The sequence below is a fragment of the Notamacropus eugenii genome, chromosome 1, assembly GCF_028372415.1.
Source record: "Notamacropus eugenii isolate mMacEug1 chromosome 1, mMacEug1.pri_v2, whole genome shotgun sequence".
Lineage (NCBI taxonomy): Eukaryota > Metazoa > Chordata > Mammalia > Diprotodontia > Macropodidae > Notamacropus > Notamacropus eugenii.
In genome coordinates, this window is record NC_092872.1 from 728,049,065 (window position 1) to 728,074,337 (window position 25,273).

The 25,273-nt window shown below is 43.7% G+C and overlaps 1 protein-coding gene across 1 annotated transcript in view; it reads left to right on the forward strand.

Annotated features, from left to right (window-relative positions):
• The window catches only part of SUCLG1 (succinate-CoA ligase GDP/ADP-forming subunit alpha), a 44,455-nt gene that overhangs the window by 12,486 nt on the left and 6,696 nt on the right, over window positions 1-25,273 (forward strand). Inside the window, exons 2-6 of the mRNA XM_072637008.1 lie at window positions 7,025-7,128; window positions 11,905-12,021; window positions 14,524-14,736; window positions 14,897-14,954; window positions 24,962-25,045. Coding sequence (XP_072493109.1) covers window positions 7,025-7,128; window positions 11,905-12,021; window positions 14,524-14,736; window positions 14,897-14,954; window positions 24,962-25,045 — 576 coding nt within the window. The remainder of the gene's footprint in view (window positions 1-7,024; window positions 7,129-11,904; window positions 12,022-14,523; window positions 14,737-14,896; window positions 14,955-24,961; window positions 25,046-25,273) is intronic.

A 25,273-nucleotide genomic window follows, 5' to 3' on the forward strand; every position in this document is an offset into this window, starting at 1 on the left:
TTAGCATGCCTCCAAAGGCAGCGAGAAGCATCATTTCAGGGGATGCTTGTGATAAGCCTTTATAAACAGACCACCATGAAAATCACTGCAACTTAAGTGCCAGAAAAGATTGAGAAATTCCTTGAAGAATTCATTAAAACTCCTTCAAAGTAAATGCCCTCCAAACAAAGGTAGGCATAGGGGAAGATGGAAAAAACACAGGGAGCAGAAGTAGGAATTAGACCTGGGATTTCTTTGCAATAGAAAACTTGAAGTTAAGGAAACTTGGTATCCATGGAGGTCAACCTTTAGTCTTGGTAGCCAGTTATATCTTAAGGAGGGTTTCAGTACCTTCTAAGGAAAAACTAACCTAACTTGCCCAGGACGTTGAGGAATTAGGATATTGCTTCCACCACACCATGAGGGCAGAAGAGCAGAGATAACTGTCTAATTCTCTGATAAAAAGCGAAAAATAAAACAGAGAGATGTTGTGGATGCTTGGCACAGAATCCAAATGGAAAAAAAATTTCTCTATAGGTGATAATGCCCTGCAGGTGTTCCTGTTTGGCATCAGACTCCACCATATTGCAGTTTCCTAAATGAATCCTTCATAGTTAGGCCATTAAACTAATATGTTAGTTGTCCAGACTCTTTCATGCAGTTGGATTAACAGGGCACAGAGTTGGTCCGTTAGTATGTATGTCTTGGGCATGCAGTGTGTGTGGACAAGGAGCTGGGTCCAGAACAGGTGACTTTTATGACACTGTACTATTTGTTTTTTAGTTACCTCAAGCTTCTCCCTGAAAGAAAGGCCCGAGTGTTTTGTACCAGTATTCTTCCTGTGATGTATGTCTGGGCCATGGGTCATTACAGTTTCCCTGTAATTAAAGTTCAATGTTAGCCTCAAATGAAGGTGGAGAGGTGCATTGGTGGGTTGGAGCAGGCATCAGCATATTCCATACCAAGAATGCCTGAGTGGAACAATCAGGTTCATGGCTGATCACATCACAAGTCAGGTCAGTGTTTTAGGTAGTGTCTGTGCAAAGTGCTAGGGATACAAATAGAAAGGCACAGATACTCTACCGGGAGGAGACAGCAAAAAGTTATGTACAAACAAGATACATACAGGATAAAACTAGAGCTAGTACTAGAGGGGCTTGGGAAAGGTTTTAGTTGAGACATGAAGAAAGCCAGGGAGGCCAGAAGGGGGAGGTAAGGAGCAAGAGAATGCCAGTTGTGGGGCCAGCTAGTGAAAATGGCCAGAGTCAGGGCAGGGAGGCCAATGTCACTGGATAGCAGAGTGTGGAGGGGAGTGAGGTGTAGGAAGGATAGGAAGAAGTCAGGTTATAAAGGACTTTAAAAGCCCAACACGGATTATACTGAAGTCGTTAACAGGCACAGTGTGGTGGGATTATCACTTCTCGTGGAATTTATGCCCCTCTTGTGTTATCTTTTTTAGCTCCCTCCCCACTCTGCCGATTCCTTTAGCTTACAGTCCATTAAAGCCCCCAGAGTTTTTTCAGAACATGTGCTGTCTAAGCATGATTCCCTCATTTTCTACTTTTGAAATTGATTTTTTTGTACCTTAATTAAAGACTTGATATTTATTGTTGCATTTCATCTTATTAGATTCACACTGTTGCTTGAGCCCAAACCTTGACCTGGGCAAAGTCCTGCCAACTGCCTTTTTTTGGTTACTAAACCACCTGTTTTTATATTAAAAGGTATCAAAAACCATCCTTAGCTCTTGTGCTGGGGCAGCAGTTTGCTGACCCCTGCTCTTGCCAGGCAGAATCCTTTTGGATGCTGACTTCTGTGTGTTCACTATCTCATCTAGCTGATTCCTCGAAAAGATTGGGAACACATCAGTAACCTTTAAGGTAGGGAAATTTATGAGACAGTTCTTCTGTAGCTTGGCAGAAAAGTCAAGGTTTATTCCCATTTCAGATCAGCCACTGAAATACTGAAAGATTGACTTATTGGTGGCCAGTCTTGGTTTAGACTTCAGCTCTCCTGCAGTTGAGTAGCATCGTTGAATCTTCATTAAGTGCTTCATGCTGCTCTTCCAGTTAGACTATATGGAGTCGATGTGGCCTCATCAACACTCACATGAGAAAAGAGAAAGGAAAAGTAAAAGGGCAGTTTCTGTTGCTAAGGTCCGGATGCTTGTTCAGCAGTTCCTTTATCATTCACCTGTTGGACAGCTGTCCCTGTCAGCATCTCAAAGTTAGATTGTCTGAAATTGAACTCATTAGTTTTCCTCTGAAATGAATCTCCTTTCTGATTCCTCAGCAGCTGTCAGTGCTGCCACCAACCATCACTTGTCACCATCCCTTGTGTTGGTAACATTCTGTGACCTTTCCCTTCCCATACAGCCAATCAAGCCCTGATCCTTGTCATTTCTGTGTCTTGAGATTCCTCCCATCTGCACTGCCTCACCACCATAATCCCTATCATTAGTAACGTCACATGATATTGTCATCTCTCCTCCAAACCACTCTACATACCACTGTTGGATTTATCTTTCCACTGCAGAAGTCTGATCGTATCATTTCATAATACCCCATGTCGCTGGCCATGCGAAACCTTCAGTGGCTCTCACTGCTTGGAGCTCCTAATGACATGTTTCTTTTGTTCACTTTGCTTCCATTTTCTGGAATGGGGGGTGAGGCATGGAAGGGATTTTGGATTTGGGTTCAAATCTTGTCCATGATACTTGCTACTTTTGTGATCTTGGGACAGTAACCTCTCTGTGCCTCAGTTTCTTCATCAGTAAAATGAAGGATTTAAATTAGATGACCTTTAAAGCCCTTCCAGGTCAAAATCTTTCCAAATCCAATTTCTGAATTCCTTCCTCCCCATCTTTACCTGTTGACATCTTATCCTGTAGCATTTTTTATGTGTTTGTTGCACTGAGCATACTCTGTCCTTCTTATCCTTTGCAATTCTTGGCCATATTTCCCTTTAATAGCAGGTAAGTTTCTTGAGGGCAGTGGCCATCGTAGAAGATGCACAGACACACAGATGGTCCATCTAGTTCTGGAGGTGGGGGGAGTAGCTCTCCAGGAAGGCCCTACTGCTGGATCTCATTGTGGCCAGGAGAGGATCCAGTGTTCTCCAAGGCTGTACCTGTTGAGGACAAGACCTGTCAGCTGCTCCCAAATGGGAAGAGATCTGTGTACAGTCATTTCTAAAGGTTATTGCTTGATAGATCACCAAGGCATGAACGTGTGTTGTCTGAATACCCCCTTAGTGATGCTTGGAGAGGCTAGTAGGCTGGCCATCAAGTGCTGAATGCTTTGACCCCAGCAGCTCATGAGCACAGATAAGTGTATTATGTGTTAGAATGGCTTGAATCTTATTGCACTTCACAGCGATATGTGTTCTTGTGCCATTCCTGAATTACAGATTCCTGGAGTGTCAGTCCTGGTTTTTGTGTCCTCCTCTGCTTTGCACGTAGTATGCAATAGGCACTTAATAAATGTTTGTTGAATGAATGAACATTAACTGGCCTGCTTGATTTCCTTTTGAAGGCCGCCCCCACATCATTAGCTTGTGTGTCACCTAAGCCTCCACTTGTTCCTCTTCTCCGGTCCCCTACCTCTCTGTCGCTGGGATTCTCAGCTCCACAGCCTCAGACTAGCCTGCTTCATCCTGACCCTGTAGATGCAGATGTAGATGAAGAGGGACTTTATGTTCCCCACTATTCTAAATACTCCTATTTTTTCCTCCTTTATTGCTTGAAAATAGGAAGCTGCAGTGAAGAGCCTTGGGCGGCTCGCTGGGAATCACCTGGAAATGATTTCCCTGTTTTCCGTTGGTGTTTCTTTCTTTTCTGCCTCCATTTGGTCCTCATAGTAGTTCTTGTAGGAAAAGAACCTGACTTAATGATCTTTGGGTTGTTCCTGAAGTGATTTCGATGTTATCATTTTACCTTCCCAAGCATTGTAGTTGCTGGAAACCATGTAGTCTGATCTCATTTTACAGGAAAGAAAATCTTGGAGGTCATGTGACCTATCAAAGGTCACATAGCTGTGGAGGGAAGTTGATTATTCTGCACTTTAGCCACAGGCCTGCCAGAAGTAATTTATATAAGTAATTTATATTCACTTAGATTATTATAAGCATTTTTCTGCCTCAAGGAGAAAAATCCAAAAATCCAGACCTCTCATACCCTTGGAAATCTAACACAAGCCATTTTTAAGTTGTAATTTGTGCCATTCCTGATGATAGACAAGATTCTGCAGTTCAGATTAATCGAGCTTTTACCGTTTAGGTAACTGTTCAGTTCACAGTTTACTTGATCAGACACAACAATAATCACTTAATTTTGTGCAGACCCTTAGAAATCATTTTCCATAAACTATTCAGTCCTTCTTTGACCACTTCTCCAAGGATTCTCCAGCTGGTCAAAGGTAAACTTGAGATACTTGGATTAACCAGTGTAATTAAAGCCTTAGTTCCTTCTCTTAGTATGGTCATTCCCTCATACCCTTGAGATGTGAGCATAGAAGGCACTGCTCGTTAGTGAATCAATTAAAGACTCCTTCTCTGTGTTTGGTCTTCTTCTCTGTCTGTCAGAAAGGAGAACCACATTCCTCTCTGAAAACCAAGTGTTTAGGCCTTGGCTAAAGGAAGATGGGATTCATTTAGTGCAGGCCGTTGTTTCTCACTTATAGTTAAAGAAATACTGATAAGGGGGTCTCATCCAGGTGAGACCATGGCCTTCAGACTAAAGTATTGTTCTAATATTATTTTGTAATATGTATCCCAAAGAGGGGCTCAGGATGCTTCCACATGGTAACAAGTGGCAGAGGGAGGATTGGAACCTACTTGACTCCAAGCCATCCTTTTGCTTCTGCGCCTCGATGCTTTCTCCTGTTGTTGATGAAATCAGTTGTTGAAAATATGTTCATCATTAAACTAGGCAAAGCATCTGCTGTGAGCATGCACTGCCTTCGTTAAGGTGGCAGTATGTATGGCACTGTGAACTGTAGTAAACAGTTCTAGTCTTGACTCTGGCCCTCACTGGATAATTTATCTTGGGCCAACTGGGCCTTGGATTCTGTATCTACATAATGAGGGCATTGGATGAGTTGATTTCTGAGTTCCTTTTAATAATCAATTTTAGCTTCACAGTTATTAAGAACTCTACGAAAAGGGTACCATGCACCGTGCTAGGGCAATGGCAGAGGGTTTGTAAGATAATGATTTTAGTATGCAAGGACCTGATCCTCCATGGCAGAGATGACCCAGCTGGTAATGATAAAATACACGAATGTTACAGTAACACCCATGAAAGAGGGAAACCAAGATATGAAGTCTACTTCAGCTTTCCATCCTCCCCCATCCAGCGGTGCACGGAAGCCATCTCACCAGTGGCATCCCCTCCCCAACGTAAAGTCTGTTCCCTTTTCCCATGAGTGAACTCCTCCTGGGGTCTTCATTTTGTGCAGGGGCCTCGTTGGCCTCGCCCTGCCCCACTGGCTCCTTGGGTATGCTGTCTTCTTCCCCTGCATTATAGGCTCCTTGTAGGCGGGGACTGTCCCTTTGCTTGTATTTATGTCTTCAGCATTTAGCACAGTACCTGACACGTGGAGAGATGCTTGTCTCCTTTCTCTTCCTTTCTTATGTATATTGTCTACCCTTATAAGAATGGGAGCTCTTTGGGAGCAGGGATTCTGCTTCAGTTGTATTTCTAGTGCCTGGCATGGAATAGGCATTTGGTAAATGCTTTTTCCTTTCATTTATTCTTGGAATGGAAATAGTGGCAGGGTTGTTACTGACTAGGGGAATCAGAGAAGGCTTCCTGGAGGAGGGTTGGTGATGATGGGAGGAGGACATTGTGGACACAGGGAATGGTTGTGTTGGCAAAGGCCCAGAAGTGGGAGAAACGGGCCTTGCAGTTAGGGAGGGGCCTGGAGCAGAGCACAGAGAGCATGGGAGGGAGCAGGTCTGATCAGGCTTTTAAGGGAGAGAGACTTGGACCACAGGAGCAAAGGAATCCCAGGAGATCTGTGCAGAAGGGTCTGATGAAGGAGGAATGAATGACAAAATCTCTCTTAAGTGCTTGCTGTGTGCCAGGCGCTGTGCTGAGTGCTAGAAATACAAATGCAAAAGAGAGGCTCACATTCTCACAGGGAGGGAACACATGTAGGGAGGGGGATGGGTGGCCAGGGAGAGGTGCTTTGTTCTGGGAAGTTACAGGGTTTGTGCCTGAAGTTACTGGGCAGTCAGTTGACATATCCTTTCCAGAAATCGTGGTCATATTTATTTAATTGTCATTCCCGGAACAAGAGATGGAAAGGGCAGAGTAGTGATATATTGACAATAGCATGGTAGGAAAATGGCTGGGGGTCTGGGGCCAGTCTCTTGCTAAAAGAATAGAGATGGTAGAGACAGACTGGCCCCAGCATGGGAGATCCAGAGCTGAGGGGGTGTAGCTCCTCCAGGGCAGGTTCTGGGGGTCCAGCTGGGAGGGTGCCTCTGGCAGGAGGGAGGCTAGAGGGAAGCCCAGAAAGGGTTTGAGGGCCAACTCAACATGTTTGGTTCTCCCTGGTGGGAGCTGGCTGTTCTGGTATTCTTTGGTTCTTAGTCCAGTTGGCCCATCTTCTGTGGGTTTCATTGGTGACTGAGTCAGTAGAAGCATTCATCTGATGGAAAGAACTCGATACCTTTGTGTCCATTGCCATTTAAGCAGTATTTGGTGACAGTAACAACTGGTTGGCAGGGAACCTATTTCTAGTTTAAGCCCGGGCATTCTTATCGTAGAAGCTGGACAAGTCACTCAGCCTTTCATAGCCTCAGTTTGCAGAATTTGAAAAAAAGAAGACATTTCTTCAAGCATTTGTCCTGCCTGATAGCATACAGTGCTGAGTGGCTTTTGTGTCACATCGAGTGTCTTAGCTTCTGAGATCCAAGTTTATCCCTGTATCCTAGCAGGGGTCTGCATTAGGCTGCTTCACTTGCTCTTGATGTGGCAGGTGTGACCTGTCATGTTTAGAAATGGTGTCCATTATACTCATGATTGCCTTCTGTTTTTCAGTGCAGCAGAGCGGAGTCCGGCATTGTGCCTACGTGGCCTCGAGGCAAAACCTCTACATCGATAAAAACACAAAGGTTATTTGCCAAGGTTTCACTGGCAAGCAGGTGTGTGTACATGCTGTCTATTTTCTTTCTTGGAGGGATTGGATTAGTTCATTTTTTGTTTCCATAAAACATATGTATACTGCTGAGAGATTGTTACATGTTCTGTTATGTGAGGCGCAGGGGAACAGAATGTTCTCACTGTTTTTTCTCCAGCTTTATGAGGTGATGTATTTTAATTGTTGTCATGGCAGCTGGGTGCTATCGGGTGACCTGTGGAGTGACAAGATCCACAATTCTGTGGACTGGAAAGCTGTTTTTACTTTGAGATTACTTTAAAAATTAAACACAGATTGTTAATTCATGAAGATTTTAAAAAATCAATTTGGATAGAAAAATAATTCTCTTAAAATGTCATTCCTCTTATTACTTGAATATTTTTTCTGAACTGTTTCTGGTTTAAAATGTGACTTCATTGGTTTTCCCTGCTCTCCCCTCTCTTTCTCCCTTTAGCCCTATTTCTTTTCAGATATCTTTTATCAGTAAAAACTGGCTTATTCAGCAGCATTCTCAGCTGTAATTCTGTTCAGTAGTGATGGGATGCTCAGACCCCAGCCCTAAGATCTCTGGAAGGCTTCCAATTTCTCAGTAGTCCCCTGTCCTGGAGAACATTTTCTTTTGTTGCAAACCACTTTCTCTTATCAGGACAGAAGGGTGCCTGGCCCAGGGATTTTTGTCCCTGGATAGACCAAGGATCCCCAAGGGCCATGCCTCTAGCAACTCCCTCAGTGTCTGGTATACTCCATATGCTTGCTTTCCCATCCATATCTCAAAGACACTTGGCATTCCTTGCCCATGCCCCTTTTCCATATAAACCCCAGCACCATCCTTAATCTTCTCTAGGTTCCCTTAGGGACCCATGCCTGCTTTTGCTAAAGTGTTACAATAAACTTTTTGCCACTTGACTAAGATAAAGCTTGAGTGTGAATTCATTCCAGGTGACTTTGCCTTGGCATTTTCAGGGTCCCAGCACCCCAAAACCTCATCAATAACAATTTTGTGTATTTATGGGACAAGGACAGTTGATATTCAAAGCAGTGACCCTGAGACAAAATGGAATCCTGAAATACCTTTCATATCATCTATTTGAACCAAAAAAAGAGAATTAAGTTTGGCACATAAACAACAAGTATCCTACTTCCATGCGAGTCACTGTATGACAGGCAGCTGTACCAGTTGTGATCTCTGCCCTCAAGAAGCATTGGTCCCGGAGGGGGTGAGAAGACAAGTGTACATATAATAACTTGGTAAAGACATTTTACAGTGTTTTAATTCCCTGGAAGCAGGTGTTTTGTGCCTGGTCAATCTGTTAACCAAAATATCCAGTGAACCAGAACCCTCTACGTCCTAGCCAGAAAGTGTAAGCTATATATATAAAACCCCTATATGGATGTCCTAATGGCAGTACTTGGGGGGCTGTGATTTAGGTGCCATCTGTGTGCAAGCCTTGCCCCAGCACAGATGGTAGCTTTCTCCAGTTTTATTGATCTTGGAGAGTCATTGTGGCTGAAAATTTGAGCATCCTGTGGCCAAACAGCCAATGAGTCTGTCCCAACTCAGCTCACCCAAGTGAGTCTTGGCCAATAGGCACACAAGAGTCGTGGACTGAACGTGCCAGTTCCAGTTGTGTAGGCACATGATGCAGGAGTGTCATACAGTGCCAAGGTCCTAGGCATCATTTCTTTTACAGGGCTCGGTGTTCCCCAGGCTAGATGGGTGGCCTGGATTGGGGGGGGGGGGGGGGGGGCTGTGGATCCAATTACATTTGCTGTTGTTTCCATTTCTTCTTACCTTGTAGTCCTTTGTTCTGTTCACCTTGTGCTCGTGTTTGGCCATTGAGGGGTTTAAGTGTCTTTGTGACTGTTCATTCTAAAGCTGTTACTGTGGAGGTGATGCTTTGGTTTTAAATTTACAGCTTATTCCCGTGGGGACTCTGCCTTTGTGTTTCAGCTCCGCTCATTAGCTCTCATTGTTCCACGTATGAATGAGGGAAAATTTTGTTTCTTAATAGATACCCAGCATTGCAGATTGCCAGTGGCTGCCGGCATTCATTTCACATATTGACTTTTATGAGCTGCTAAAACTGTTGTGAAAAAGGTGTGGTAAAACCCAAATGGGAGCTGGTTGTTAACTGTTTACTGGTCTGGGGAGGCAGAGGAAGTGGAGCCCCCTTCTCTGATGCACAGAATCCTCTTATCTTTTGAGATTTACGCAGGTGGGTGCTGGAGGGATGGGAGCATAGCAGGCCCAGGATTTTGTGCTGAGTTCCTGCCATTAATTCTAGTGTCCTTGGCAAGGCTCTTCACCTCTGTGAGTCTCAGTTTCCTTTTCTGTAAAATGAAGAAACTGTACTATGTACTACAGATGATTTTTAAGGTTTTTCCAGGTTTGTTTTATGATTCTATGCTCTTAAACAGTATCTGAGTGACAGAGTCCCTGACATGTGGCATATCGTCCATATCTTTTATTTTTTTGGTCCAGATCTGTGGTTTATTGATGTAGGGAATTCCTTCTGCCGAAGATAGTCTACTTGCCTTGCAATTTAGAGTCTTTGAAAATAGTCTGGAGCCCTTAAAGGGACTTGCCCAGGGTCATGCTTCTGAATATGTCAGAAATAGACTAGAATTTGTAGGTCTTCTGAGGAAGCTCTGAGGCCAGCTCTCCTCTCTGCTTTGCCATGGCCTTGGTTAAGTCACACTTGCCAGGTCTTTGACTGCTGGACAACTTGATGTGCCCCAGGTACCTGCTGCTTCATTTCCTAGCTTCCCACGACTGAACTTTGGAATTCAAAGCCCTTCTGGTAGATATTCTCAGGGGTGGAACTGGGCATTCTCAGAGACATCTAGCATCTTTGGGTGGGTCCTGAGCTAAAGTGTGCAAGTGTCTTCTGCCTGAATCAGTGAGCAAGGGGTCACCCCTTGCCTGTTGCCAGCCTTTCAGATCACCTACCTCTTAGTATTTGGGCAGCACAGGGTAACAATGACTGGTTTTCCTGACATTATTAAAGAGGGCAACATCTTACCTGAGTGAATTTCCTGCAGAGACAGACTTGCCCCTTAGCAGCACAGCTTTAATGTGGAAGGACCTTGAGTGAAAGTCCTAGGAACACCCACTCAAGGAGCTGGATACATTTAGCCTAGTGAGGAGACCTAGGGACCATATAGGCGTCTTCAAGTATTAGGACGGCTGTCCTGTGGGGGAATGAGGATACTTGTGTTTATCCTTGGGTCAGAACCAGGAGAAACAGATGGAATTTACAAAGAGGCACATTGAGGTTTGATGTTAGGAAAAGCTTCCTTATGTCTAAGCTGCCCTAGGTTCATGACCCTGAGCTGTTTAAAAGTGGTAAGGCTACTTAGGAGGTTCTGTGGGTGTCCCCTGCTCCTCATTGGAGGCCAGCTTGGAGGCTCAATGAGTGTTGGATATTCTAGGCCTGGAGCAGGCCTCAAATATTCATCTGTGGGTAAATTCAGATGTTTTTTTGAGGCCCCTTCCAACTTTGGGATTCAGTTTTTAATGCCTTTTTAAATTAATAAGCTGCTCATAAAATTAATATTTAAGATATACATGTGTCTATTTGCAAAAGGTCATGTTTATATTCTTGACATCAATTCATTAATCATTGGTATGTTTAAACTAAACACTTATTTAGTTTATTAAAGTCATTCCTGTCATTGAAATTATGTGCTTAACATAACATGAGATGTATAAATTGCAAATTTTTGAATTCCCACTTTGTCTAAAGCATCTTATTTGTGTGGTGGCACCAGCGTCTTTATGATGATAATACAAGTAGCATTTTCCCAGCCAAGTCTCACATTTCACTTTAAAATCCCTATCGGTAGATATTGTGGGACAGAGGTCAAAGGGGTGATTTGAATCCTCAGATGTTCTCCAGACTCCATTTACCTATCGGCTTCAACACTTCCATTTATCCATTCTTTTCTATGGTCACTGACAGGTAGTAGAAAGGATTGTTTCCCTGTCCCTCCTAGAGTAGCAGGTGCTGATGATTAGTGGTGTACCCCAAAGACCCCAAGGAGAGGATGTGGAAAGAAAGCAAAGCACCTGGATATTCCTCAGACTGGTTCAGTGGCCTTGGAGTCATTGAGAAGTGACTTATAATTTGCTCCTTGGTCTATAATTTTCTCTGTTTGCAAGTCTTGATTTTTAAACAAGATCTCTTTTACTGTATTTGAGATGTCCCTTAGATGCTGTATTGTTATAGTATCTCCTGTCCTGGACAGAATAGTAATATCTTATTTGCCCATTATCTTTGAGAAATGAACTGATTCATGTGTGTGATGACTTCTAGATGACTGAAGTATCTGAACTGAATCTTCTTTATAAAAAATTTTTGGAAATGGAAATCTTCCTAAAATATATTGCACAAAAAGCTACAAGGAGTTTTGTTTTTTCCCTTACCCTTCTCTTTCCCTGTCAGATTCAAGTACAAAGATGCCTGGCCTGTAGGGCAGGCCAGCCAAGTCTTTTACTGCAAGGTTCTTCTCTCTCAGGTTCACCTGTTTGTCCTGGAGTCTCGAATTTGTTGGGAAATGAGCTTCAGACTAGTGACACTGCTGTACCTTTGGGATAACTCCTTTTTACTCCTCCAGTGATGGATGTTTTTAAAATGGAAATAGGGATCAGCTTTTCCTCTTCTGAATTATCAGTTTATTTCTAGGGCAAAAAGTCTAAAATATGTTGGACTGTGTTTGTTACTCTTGACGGCTTCTGGCTTTTCCTTTATGCAATTTTTTGTGTCTTTTTTCCTTCCAGGGCACCTTTCACAGCCAGCAGGCATTGGAATATGGCACGAAACTGGTCGGAGGAACAACGCCAGGGAAAGGAGGCAAGACACATTTGGGCTTGCCTGTCTTTAATACTGTGAAGGAGGTAATGAACAGTAAAGCTTGGCTGGCAGGGAGGCCTGAAAGTCCTCTGTAGGTAGATGTCTGAATCATATCTCCTGGGAGAGATCACTTCCATTTGCAAGAGGCAGAGTTAAAAATTTGAGTGGAGGCTGAAAACAGTTGTATTTAGGCTTAAATTAGACACAAGAAATAAAAGTCATTTTAGCTGTTGACCCCTTCCCATTCCCCCTCACTCAGTCCATCTCAATAATCTCCTAGCATGTAGGAAATGAAAGTTGATCCTCCTCCTGAAAAGGTTGGGGATCTGTGCTGTAGATGATCTATGAAAGAAGTGTAATGTGAAATACTTTGCAAATCTTAAAGTTCTAAAATACATTTTTTTTAAACAGACCTGTGATTTCATCCTGCATTGGTAGGGGACGCCCCTTCTGTCCTAATGCAGAGTCCTATGTTACTGGATTACCAGGGGCTTCAGAAGGTTCAGTAACTTGTCTGTGCTTACTCAGCCTAGATTAATCCAGGGCTTCCTAACTAGACCAGCTCACTAACCTCTAGGGTACCCTGCTTCTCCAAGAAATGTTAACTGTTAGCTTTTTTACTGTGGATTTCCTTCAGGGATTTATGTGAAGAATCTTTTCTCAATGGGAGAGCTGCATCTGAGAGCAAAGATTTCTTTCACAAGCCTATTTCTGTACCCTCCCCTCCCCAAATGGCCCCATTTTTCCTCATGCCAAGGCGATGACTTGACCATCCCTACCATTTGGGTATGACGAAGCATTCTCAGGTCCCTGGGGGCTTCCCCTCCCTGGTGTTTTCTTCTTTTGCTTACCCCTTATCATCTAGTTTTGGGGCATTGTATATCCTAAGAAATTACCCATTAGGTGTTCACAAAAAACCTGGTAGGAGATCAGATGGACTCTTAGGCCAAACCCTTCAGTGACAGATGTAATAATCATTATGATAGTGATAGCTGTCATTTCCATAGCGCTTTAAGGTTCACAGATATTATCTCCTTTGAGCCTCACAGCCCTGGGAGACAGGTGCTGTAGTTATCCTTGTTTTACAGAAGTTCTGTGTTTCTGGATTCCAGCTGACTCCAAGCGCTGTCCACTGAGGCCTAGATGAGGCAAGCTGTACAGTGCCTAGAGCAGTGGACTTGTCAGGAGATGGGTTCCGATTCTGCCTCAGGCACTGCTCGGCTGTGTTGACCCCTATTTGCCTCAGTTTAGTCATTTGTCAGATAGACCTAGTAACATATATAGCTGCTCTCTCCTAGGGGTGCTGAGAAGCCCAAATGAGAAAATGGTGTTAAACAGCTTGGCAAATCGGACATTACTGTTTACATTTCAGTTAGTTTTGTTACTGTTTCAAATTTTAGCTAAATTTTATTGACTTTCTGTTTTTATATCACATTCATTTCTGGATAAAACTCTCTTTACTCCCTTACTGAGCAAGCCTTTCCATGTAAGAAAGACTGAGAAAGAAAGGAAAAAAGGCAATTCAGCAAAACTAAGAAACAGGCTGTGTATGCTGTATTCTCCACCCATAGCTCCCCTCTCTGCAAAGGTTTCCACTATATATCTATCATTAAAAAAAAAACACAAAATTTTTCCTATGCATTCTGATTATTCCAAACATAAATGTTGTATTGGTACATTTTTGCTTGGGCTGATGATGATAATGCATATCTTTAAAAAACAACTCTTGAGACAGGTTTGGAATATTTTATTTTCATCAATTGAAAATTGTTGTCGACAAACATTAGCTAAACCTTTGTAAAGCTGTTCTTTAGGCCCTGGGGTATATGGAGCTCTGATAAAACCTAGCTCTGACCTATGGAACTTAAACTTTAGTAGGGGATGTAATTGTCCCTCATAGAGGGCTTATAAGCTCATAGGTGACAGTTGTTTCAGGTTGGGAGACCAAATGGGGCTTAGAGGAGAGGGTCTGTGTATTTCGGTCCCTTTCATTGTTTGTCTGGGAGAAGAAAGTGGAACCAGGATCATGGGGCATGCTGGTGAACTCCTAGAAGTTTGCCATCCCAGGTGTGTCTGGGCCCAGGGGTCCCTGAGATTCATAAAGGTCAGAAAAGGAGGTGCTAAACAGTGCATCTGGGGGCCCAGCCTGGTCTATACTCAGGAAGCTTGGGCTGTGAGGAGGAAGCCTGCTGTCTCCTATTCCTCCTTCAGTCCTCTGGATGTAGTAAGAGGGGCTAGCAGCAAATCTCTTTTATTAATAATAACCGTAATAGTGATGCTAATTATAATAAGATCTAATATAAGCACTTTTAAAACTCTACAAAATAGTACTTCATGTGATCCTCTTATCCCTATGAGGCGGGTGCTATTGTGACTTCCCTTTTCGTTTGAGGAAGCGGAGCTGAGAGACGAAGGCCCTTGTGTGTGTGCCTGTGTGTGACACAGCTAGGGAGCGTCCCAGGGCCAGGTCTCCGTGGGCCTCCCCTGCCCGCCTGCCTGCCTCTGGGATTTCCTAGTAAGCCACCATCCCCTGATTGGTCTTTCAGGCCAAAGAACAAACTGGAGCCACAGCTTCTGTGATTTACGTGCCTCCTCCCTTTGCTGCTGCTGCGATTAAAGAAGCCGTGGACGCTGAGATTGCTCTCGTCGTGTGCATCACAGAAGGGATCCCTCAGCAGGACATGGTGCGAGTTAAACATGCCCTGCTCCAGCAGGGGAAGACGAGACTTATTGGCCCCAATTGCCCTGGAGTCATCAATGTAAGTTCAGGAAAATTTAAAAAAAGCAAGCCAGGATTTAGCCTGTTGTGAAGTTAGCCCACAGTGGGCTAACCTGAGCTTTCATGTGATTTATTTGTAATGATCAGAGAGTTTAAAAAGTTGTTTCTTAAATGTTTGCTTCTAATTTACTTTCCTTAAGCCTGGAGAATGCAAAATCGGCATCATGCCTGGCCATATTCACAAGAAAGGAAGAATTGGTGAGTATTGAGTGCTCTCTCCTATTTGTTGTTTCTTCAGTTCTTAAAATCCCCTTTATCCTGAAGTTTGAAAACTTGGAGACTTTTAAAACCTGACACGCTTAATACACATAATTATTAGTTTTGTTAGCAGTTTTTTATATATTTTAGTCAGTTTCTCTTAACTCTCCCTTCCCCTCAAGCTCTTTCTTGTAATAAAGAAAAAAATCAGCAGAACTGTTTGATAAAGTGACTACGTGATGGCACATGCTCCATTAAAATGAGTTTAAAACCATGTGCAAAGCTCTCACACTACCTTCAGTAAACATTGTTAAGGGAGACGTAAAACGGTCAGATACCCCCAGCTTCTGGCTTCCTGGGCTTACAGTTTCTGTACTAGTGTGGACCAAACCATCACCTGGGTGATATCTTTTTAAAAAAATTCTTTAGAGGCTGAGTCTCTCTTCTGTCTCCCAGGCTGCAAGTGCCTTGGCTGCTCAGAAGCTTTGATCTGTCCTGTTTCTCTTGGGCTGGTCTGCCCCTCGAGCAGCCTGGCGGCCCTCTGCTCCCAGGGGCTCGCCTGGTTGGCATGTGGTCCAGGCAGACAGCCAGTTGGCTTCAGGTCAGAACTGCTAAACTCAAGTGATGCATCGATCTCTGCCTCCCTCAGGAGCAGAGATCGCAGTTTTGGGCCACCGTAAGGGACTGTCTTTGTTTTTAAAACATAGAAGTTAAGTAGAAAACAAAGCCCTTTGAAGGCAGGGACTGTTTAATATGTCTTTATATCCTCGGTGCCCAGTCTAAGGCCTTGCATGTAAATGTTTGTTGAATTGAATTGAAGTTTTAATCTGGAAATTAAATGGAGTGCTTGATTCCTGCAAACCAGAACAATATTTTTAGGGTTCTCCTTCCTCTTCTTTACTGAATCCAGAGTTACTTAAGTAGTTCTTAACCCTGAGTTGTCAGAATGCCCTGTGGCCTGTGGGAGTGTCTATGGGACATAATCTGTGGGTGTGGGCCAGGGCATCATTGTTAGGATATCACTCCATCCTTAGTATTACTGCTCAAGCCTTTTCAACAATAAAGTCTCATATATTTTTGAGACATGGGCATGTTTGCTTCATTTTCTTTTCTCTTGGTTGTTCATATCATTTCGGATTACTGTCTAATGGCAGCGATTTCTGGGTTCTCCTAAACCAGGTGGCCTAGAATTGTAAAGCTCAGCATTCCACTTCCCAGCCTTTATTCAGATTACTGTGTTGTTCCCCCTTTCTGGATGTCCCAAACCTTCTCAAAATGCTTAGTGAGATTTGCTGCTACTTCCTTAGGTCCTCTAGGTAAGAATCAAGATTTTGTTTTGAAATCAGTCAAGTATACACATTTTAGAATTCCCACTGAGGCAACGGGAACTGACGAGTTCACCAGGAGAGAGAAGGGGACTGACATCAGACCTCTGGGGCTTACCCTCACGTGGAGGCGACCCATCAAAGAAGACTGAGAGGCAGGAAGAGACGTGTAGTGACAACTCTGGGAGTAGAGTGTCTTGTCACAGAGGAGGACTTTGATTTCATTCATCTAGGCAACTCTTGGTGTGCAGATTCTCTCCATTGTGGGTCTTGGAGGGTTGCTTGAGGCACTGAGAGGTTAAGTCATTTGTTCAGCTCACACAGCCAGTACATGTCAAGAGGATTTGGTCCCAGGTTTTCCAGTCTCTGAGGCCAGGCCTCTCTCCATTACAACACTGTCTTTGTGATGAAATTTACTAATTGGATATCAGCATGGGGATGGAACACATTCATGAGAAGCTACAAGAAGGAATGTGTTCTCTACCCGACCTGAGTCACAGGTATTTGCATGTTCTGGGAAACAAAACTTTATCTTGCACTAATGACCACACCTAGGAGATCTTCTCTGTTCCGAGCTGTGCAGAGGATCCAGTGAAGTGAGGGCCTGTGGCCTTTTATACTGAAGTAGATAAAGGGAACTGGACATTCTTCATGATGTTGGCAGACACCTTTGGGAGCATACATCTGATTTATGAGTCACTCAGTGTTAATAATCAGAAGGTCAGAGTTATCTCTTTGGTTATCTCCAGGAAGCTTATGGATGTGAGCCATAACAAATAAGGAATTTTATCAGAGAAGGGAAGTACAGGATGCTAGAGAATTCCATGACTGTTTGGCCAGACAATGAGAATGGATAACCCATGGACAGCTCTTATGATCAGCTGGTATTCATGCAGTGGCAGTGAGAAATCTGAGGAAAGCCCACAGCCTGTGGCACACTGAAGAAGACCTACAAGGGACAGTTGGGCATGGGTACAGTGAGGCCAATACATTGAGGCCTGAATTGGTGGAGTCAGGGAAGACCCACATTGATGAGACCATGGGTCTCGTGGAGTAGTGGAGGAGAAGAATGATTCTTTGCCAGATCAGTCTATATTCCAGAGCTACTTTTATTGGACAGTTTTAGGAGAAAGGTCACAATTGGTCAGCAGAATTTTGACTCTTTTGGTCTCTTTAAAGTCTTTACTGTTACCATCTTACTTGTAATCACAGGTTTGTAGAACTTGTAGCTGTGGGAGACCTTATAGGTTACCCAATCTATCCCTGTTATTTTCCACCTTAAGACTTGCACAAGACAGATAATAAGTCAGATAATAAGTAGTACAATAGAGATTTGAACCATTTTCTTGAGAGAAAGGAATAAAGATAGAAGGCAAGGGAAGCCTGAGCCAGCCTTCCTCTCACTCCTGGCTTTGTTGTTAGTGGATGCCCTTGGCTGCCTCATCAGTTTCTTTGTCCTGGTCCAAGTTGTTGCCAAGGCCTGTCAATCTTACCTCTGCCATATCTCACCTCTGACACTGCCACCCCTCTCGAGCAGACCCTCATCCCCTAATACTATTGCATCAGCCAGCTGGGGGTCTGCCTACCTCAAGTCTTGTCTCACAACAGTCCATCCCCCATTCAGCGACTAAAGTGATTTTCCTAAAATTCAGGTCTGATCATGTCATGCCCTCCTCCCCACTAAATAAACTTCAGAGGCTCTCTCTTACCTGCAGCATCATGTATACTGTCCTCTGTTTACATTCGAAGCCCTTCATAATCTAGCCCCCTCCTACCTTTGGTCCTGAAGCCTGATATCTGGCAGCAGGAGATTGATGAGCCTCCCTGCGGATGTGTCTAAGCTAATCTGGCTCGAGTGTAATTGTGGAGAAATGGAACAGGGAGACTAAGTTTCTGTTGACGGCGACCGAGTAACAACGTGACGCATCGGTAATGAAATGTTGGTGAAGAAAGCAAACAGCCTCCAAACTGGAAGGCGTTTCACTTCTTTCTGTGCCAAGTTTTTGGGTTCTGTTACTACAGGCTTTTTTTTTTTTTTTTATGAATGTGTTTTTACTGTTTAAGCTTTAGGGAAAATAGGAGAGTAAACTACTGTACACAATTACTCTCATTTTCTGTTCTCCTTAATTTGCAATTTGCTTAAAGCATTAAACAAACTCATCGGAATCAGCAGCTGAAAGTCTGTTAGAAGAATAAAATCACCGTATTAGCTTTGTATGACCTTTTCTCTGCAAGCGCTATTTATAAGTGCACATTTGTGCACAGACCCATGCTGGGTAGGATGTCTCTAGAGGAAATCAAATAGCTCCGTAATGTTTTTAGAGCTGAAGAGACCCTGACACTTCACTGAGAAAATGCAGTGTAAAGCTGACCTGGGCCCCAGTGCACACTACAGGTAGTGGGCTGGAGCGTTCCGTGACATTTATTGAGCTGCTGGATGTGTGTGTTTTAACTCTATCTGCTTGTGTGTCCCATTCCTTCTCATCTCCTCCAGTAGACTGCTCCCTCTGCCATCCTCACTCTTGCACTTTTTTTCAGTCTCTCCCTCTCTACTGGCTCATTTCCTGCTGCCTACAAACATGCCCATGTTGCCTCCATCTCAGAAAACCCCTCACTTGATCCTTCCATCCCCACTAACTATTGTCCAATATCTCTTTTGCCCTCTGTGGCTAGACACCTCAAAAAGGCCCATCTGTGACAGGTGCCCCCCTTTCTCTCCTCACTCTTCTTAATCCCTTACTATCCAGCTTCCACCCTTATCATTCCACTGAAACTGCTCTCTCCAGAGTTACTAATGATCTCTTAGTTACCAAATCCAATGGCTTTTTTTCAGTCCTAATTCTCCTGGCCTTCTCTGAAGCCTCTGGTGCTGTTGATCACCTTTTTCTCCTCGATACTCTCTTCACTCTAGGTTTTTAGGGCAACCCTTTCCTGTTCTCCTTCTGCCTGTCGGACCACTTCTTCTCTGTCTCTTTTGCTGGATCCTCTTCTAGGTCATGCCTTCTAAGTGTGGGTGTCCCTTAGGATTCTTTCCTGGGCCCTCTGTGCTACTTCACTTGGTGGTTTCATCAGCTTCTATGGATTTAATTACTATCTATGCTGATGATTCTCACATCTCCCTTTTCTGCCCCAAACTCTCTGGTCACCTCATTGTCATTCCCTTAAACCTTCCCCCCTCCTGTCTTCCCTGTTACTATAGAGGACGTAACCAAGGCAACATCTTTCGAGGTGGTCTCACCTCTGCAGCATTTTTCAAATATGCCCCCTTCTCTCCTGTGATGCTGCCCTCTCCTTCCTCCTCCCCAGCCCCCAGTGCAGGCCCTCCTCACCTCACACCTGGACTATTGGAATAGCCTGCCTTGGGCTCTGCCTGCCTCAAGTCTCTCCTCACTCCAGTTCACTCCCCATTCAATTACCAAAGCAGTATTCCCAAAATTCAGGTCAGATTCCTCTCTGCCATTCCCCCCTTCCTCAGCGAACTCCAGTGGTACCGTTACCTCTGGAATCAAATATGAAGTCCTCTATTTGGCATTCAAAGCCCTTCATAACCTAGCCCCTTTCTACCTTTTCAGTTTTCTTGTACTTTATTCCTCTACATGTATTCTTTGATTTAGTGACATTGGCCTGGCTGTTCCAGGGACAAGACACTATCTCTCCTTTCTCTCTGTCTGTCTCCCATGCCTGGAATGCTCTCCCTCCTCTACTTGGTCCTCTGACCTCCCTGGCTTCAAGTCCCAATTAAAATCCCACCTTCTACAGAAACCTTTGCTAGCACCTCTTAGTTCCAGTGCCTTCCTTCTGTATATAGTTTGTATATATTGCTTTGTATGTTGTCCCCCCCATTAGAGTATAAACTCTTTGAGGGCAGCAAGGACTGTTTGTTGCCTTTCTTTGTATCTTTTAGCACTTAGCACAAAGTCCGGCACCACAGTAGCTACTTAATGGTGTTTTTTTCGGTTGATTTCTAGTCACTGTCCAAGTGGCTGGTGGTATACAAGGATAAAAACAAACATCCCCTTCCCTGGAGGTGCTTTTCAAACAATTGTCAGCAAAGAAGACAACTTTGGAATTCTGATGCCGTGCATCAAGTGTAGTGGCTCAGGGTTTGGGAGAAACTCCTGAGACTTGGGCAGCACCACCAGATCAGATGGCCTCCTGTGAGGCCAAGGAGGAGAAGGGGCATTTCTTGTGATCTTTTTTTTATTATTATTATTTTTTTTTTTTTTAGCATTTCCACCAATTTTTAACCATTTTCTCATAGCTCTCATGTGTGTTTATAAATTTACTAAAAAACAGAGTTCTTACCCTTTTTTTAATAGCCATGCTTTATACTTCTCAAAGTCCTGTATATTAGATGGAGCAGGCCCTATTCTTATTATCCCCATTTTCTATAGAACAGAACTGTGTGACTTGGCCCACTCCAGTCTTCTCCCATCTTACTTATCTATGTTCTCTGTCATCCAGTGACACTGGCCTCCTTGTTGTTCCCAGTGCAAGGTACTCCAGCTTGGCACTCTGGCTGGAAGTTTCTCCCTCCTCATCTCTACTTCCTGGCTTCTATGGATTTCTTCAGTTTCCAGCTAAAACTCCGCCTTCAATGAGAAGTCTTTCCCAAACCTTCTTAATGCTACTGCCTTCCCTCTTGATTTTCTTCAGTTTATTATCTTTGAAAAATGGGTATTATCAGTTTATTTTATCTGTGATTATGCATTTCTTTTGGTCTTTGAGGGGAAGTCCGGCAGATGGGAATGAGAAGAGCATTGGACCAGTTTGTGAGACAAAAGATAGACAGTGGTTTAGAGCAGAAGAGGAAGGTGGGAGGGTGGGGCCTTCTGCCGTTGGAACATTTTGAAGGGTTGGGAGAGATGGCCTTTATATTTGAATTTCAGAAAGCTGATATTGGGCCAATATTAAAAAAAATAGTGCTCTAGGGATGATGATCAGAGACTTCGAGTTCTGTAAGCATAATTAGGATTTTATCTAATGAGGATGGCACTTTTGTGAAGGCAGTTTTAATGAGTCAAAGGTAATGTCAAAGAATAGGCTTCTCTGGAAATTGAAAGGGCATTGACATTCTTTCTCGTTTGACCCATCTGGAATGATTTGTTTACTTTTATTGATCTTAGGATCATTGCTGTATTACTGGAGGGGGTCTTAGAAGCCCCATAGTCCGACCCTCTGGGGAAACTGAGACCTAGGAAGGTAACATTGATAACTCACTTAAGGTCACACACTAAGTAGAGTAAGAGTAGAACCAGTTTTTAACCCATGTCCCTTGACTCACTTCTCTGTACCATACTGTTGGGGCAGGATGAGGGAGGGTATAGTGGTCAAAAAATTCTGTAGACTTTTCTTCTGTCCACTAAATAGCCTTTCTAGAGCCTCACCATGGTGTGGAGGTGACCAACCTTCTGGGGAACATGAGGTCTGACAGGGGCTGTCAGGTAGAGTGTGAAGCACTATGTGCTTCAGAGAGAGTCGTTACTGGTGTGTGTGTGTGTGTGTGTGTGTGTGTGTGTGTGTGTGTGTGTGTGTGTGTGTGTGTGTGTGTGTGTCCCTTCTAGGAAGCCTCCAATCTCCTGTACTGTTTGGGCTACCCCACTGAGGAACTCATGAATATCCCATGTACCTGGCTTTCTCCAGTAACCCTGACATGTTTTCTTTCCTTGCCATGTATGTGGAGGCTTTCATAGGGTCAGTTAACACAACATAGATCTATTGTGATAGTGCATGAACTCAATTGTCACATGGCGATATCTTGTACTTGTAATTCTTTGGTTCAATAAATACTTGTTAAATGCCTGCTGCGTGTGAAGTGCTAGGTGCTGGATGTAATCCCTAGCACCCAAGGATCTGATACTCTAATGGAGAATGGACTGAGCACAAATAGCTGTAACACAAAGTACCAAGTGGTAATGAGGGCCTTACAGGTGCAAACAGAGTGCTGTATGAGGCCTGAGAGGAGAAAGACCATTTCTGGCTAGAGCAGTTCAACCTAGCTTTAAGTAGGAGATAATATTTTATCTGGGCTTTAAAGTATAGGTAGGAATGGGACATGGAGAACCAAAGGAGAGAATAATATAGGCCTAGGAGAACAGTATGAGCAAAGGCATGGAGGTGGAGAATTATAAGTCATGTTCCAGGTTGCCTGAAGGGGAGAGTTTGGTGGAAGAGACTTGACCAGGCTATAAGGGCATAGTGGTCCTAGATTATGCAGGGCTTCAAGTGCTACACAGAGGAGTTTTACTTGCCTAGTTGGGTGATCTCAAGTTACTAGTTTGGAGCAGAAGAGTGAGATGCCAAGATGTCAGGAAAATGAGTTTAGAAGTGTCTCAAAGGAGAGATTGAAGAGGGAAGACAATGGAGATGGGGAGAATTGTTAGGAAGCCACTGCAGTCATCTAGATGGGGGTAATGAGCACAGTGGCCGTGAGGCTAAACAGGAAGGCGTCAGGGGAGAGATTGCTGTGCATTATGCTGTGTGATGCATGTGAAAGGTGAGGGAGAGGGACAAATGAAAGTGAAAAGTATTTGTAGCTTCACGGTGGTGAAGGCAGAAGGAAGATGAGATCGGGGAGAGATTAGCTCAGTTTGGGACGTGGCTAATGTTAGGTGCTAGTGGCCCATTGTCAGAGGGTTGTGCTGTAGGTGATTGGAAATCTGGGTCAACAACTTGAGAGGTAGGGCTAGTGATGGACTTGGGAGCCAGCTTTGTGGACTTGGTAGTTTGAATTCTTACAGTGAATCAGGTTACCACTTGGAAGATCTTGGGAAAGAGGGGAGCCAAGGCCAATAATCTGGTAAACACCAACCTTGAGGGGTTGGTTGGGGAAAAAATTCAGGGCCAGCATAAGAAATAGGAGGAGCTGTTAGAGAGGAAGGAAAACCAAGAGAATGTGGAGTCTTTAAAGCTGAGGGAGTTTAAAGTAGCCAACAGGAAGGAATTGTCAATATTGTTGAGTCTTCTGAGGTCGCAGAGGGTAAAACATCAAGGAAAGCTATTGGATTGGTGATTAGGAAGTTACCGGAAGCCTCTTCTGCTTTTTCCTCAACAGTCAAGGGAAATAGTTCACTGCACTAGCTTCTGGATTTTCTTTTTTCTCTGTCTTTTTCCACCCACTTTGACTTTTCCCTTATGGTAATTCACGTTGGGAAACCTGTCCTTAGTAGTGCTGCTTATGTAAGTAAGGTGTTGTCTTGAAATGGGAAAGTGGAGGCCCAGGAGTCGTACAGAGATGGTGTATCCGGCTCGAGGTAATGAGGAAGTCTGACTTGCATTACCTGTTCAGAATGTTAGTTTGCGGAGGTTGTTGAGTTTGATAACATTTCAGACTGGACCATTGTCCACATGATTCTTAATGACCAGCGGGAATGAGATCTTTCTCCTAATTTGACCAATTTTTTTTATGCAAGAATCCGACATCATGCATACCAAATGTGGTTCAAGGGAGATACTAAGTTATACTCAAATCACAAATTCAGCTTTTAGGGGGGTGAGGGGTGGGGGGGTGGGAAGGACAGATTCCCAGCCTGATGTGAATTCTGATTGGTCAGTGATGGAAATTGTGGTGCTGCTGCTGCTGCTACTGCATAGCCTGCTCTGAGGTACACAGACTGGAGAGCTGGGAGGGGCTTTAGAGACCGTTTTGTCCAATACTCTCATTTTACAGATGGACAGACTGAGGCTCAGGGAGTCTGTGACTTACTTGACTGAGTTCTCAGAATTTGCTCAACATTCTTGCCAAAGCCCAGCCTTCAGGATTCTATTTTCTTTACACCGAATGTCACAAAGTAGAAGTCTGAAGAAACAGGCCACAAGTGAATGCGTTTGGTCCACATTTTCTGCTTATCATGTTTATCTTTCTGATTTAGTTTCCACTTTCAGTTTTTATTTCAGTTAGATTTCCCGGACAGTGGAGGTTTTTCTTCTATACCTGTGAGCTTAGTGACATTCAGCATCTACCCAGTATTTATTTCCTCTTATAAGTTGTTTGGTAAATTGTGGCATGGAACAAATTCTTTGCTTTATAACTTCGTGTGGGGGGAAGGAGAGGGCATCCAGCTATTCTTTAGTGTGTATGGGAAATGAAGCACTCTCGTACATGCCTTGGGTCTAAAAGAAGTAAGATGTCACATCTTGGAGACTGGACAGTGAGCGTCCCTTCTTGATTATCTTTTCTTTATTTTCTTATGGTTAGCTGCTTCTTCGCCTTTTGTTTTGAAGAGTGAGACAGAAAAAGTGTGCGGGCAGGGAAGGGGTATAAAGGAGCCATTCACAAATGTGGTTGATTTTCAAAATTTTCAGGCTGAAACTTGGAGGTAGCCTAATAACTGGGGGTTATCTGGGTTTTCGTGTCTAACCAAATATGCCATTGTGCCTGCAAGCAGGGCTATACTTCCCTATCCCACACTGACTACCTTACTCATTCAGAGACTTGGATTCCTGTCTCATTTCCTTAGCCTGTCTAGCTTGTAACAACCCTTTAAATAAAGGTATTTTTCTTGGAACACAAGCTATCCTGCCTCATTTCATGTCTTTCCAGCCTCAGAAGTAGCGTTGGATTTCTTGTAAGTTACATTTGTAGTAATAACTTGAGTTGGTGTTTAATAAAGGCCAACACATACTCTGGCTGTGTGGTGTTTCTCTCTTTAAGTGATGACTCTAATATCCTTTTTCCTTCAGGTATTGTGTCTAGATCTGGCACCCTCACCTATGAAGCAGTTCATCAAACAACCCAAGTTGGCCTGGGCCAGTCGTTGTGTATTGGTGAGGAGATTTCCATTGAAATTATACAGTTAGTTGATTGCAGTAGTAATTAATGACTTAGGCAAATAATATTGATGTCCAGTCATTTTTCAGTCATGTCCTACTCTTCTTGACCCCATTTAGAGTTTTCTTGGCAAAGTTATTGAAGTGGTTTGTCATTTCTTTCTCCAGCTCATTTTACAGATGAGGAAACTGAGGCAGATTGGGTTAAGGGACTTAACCCAGTAA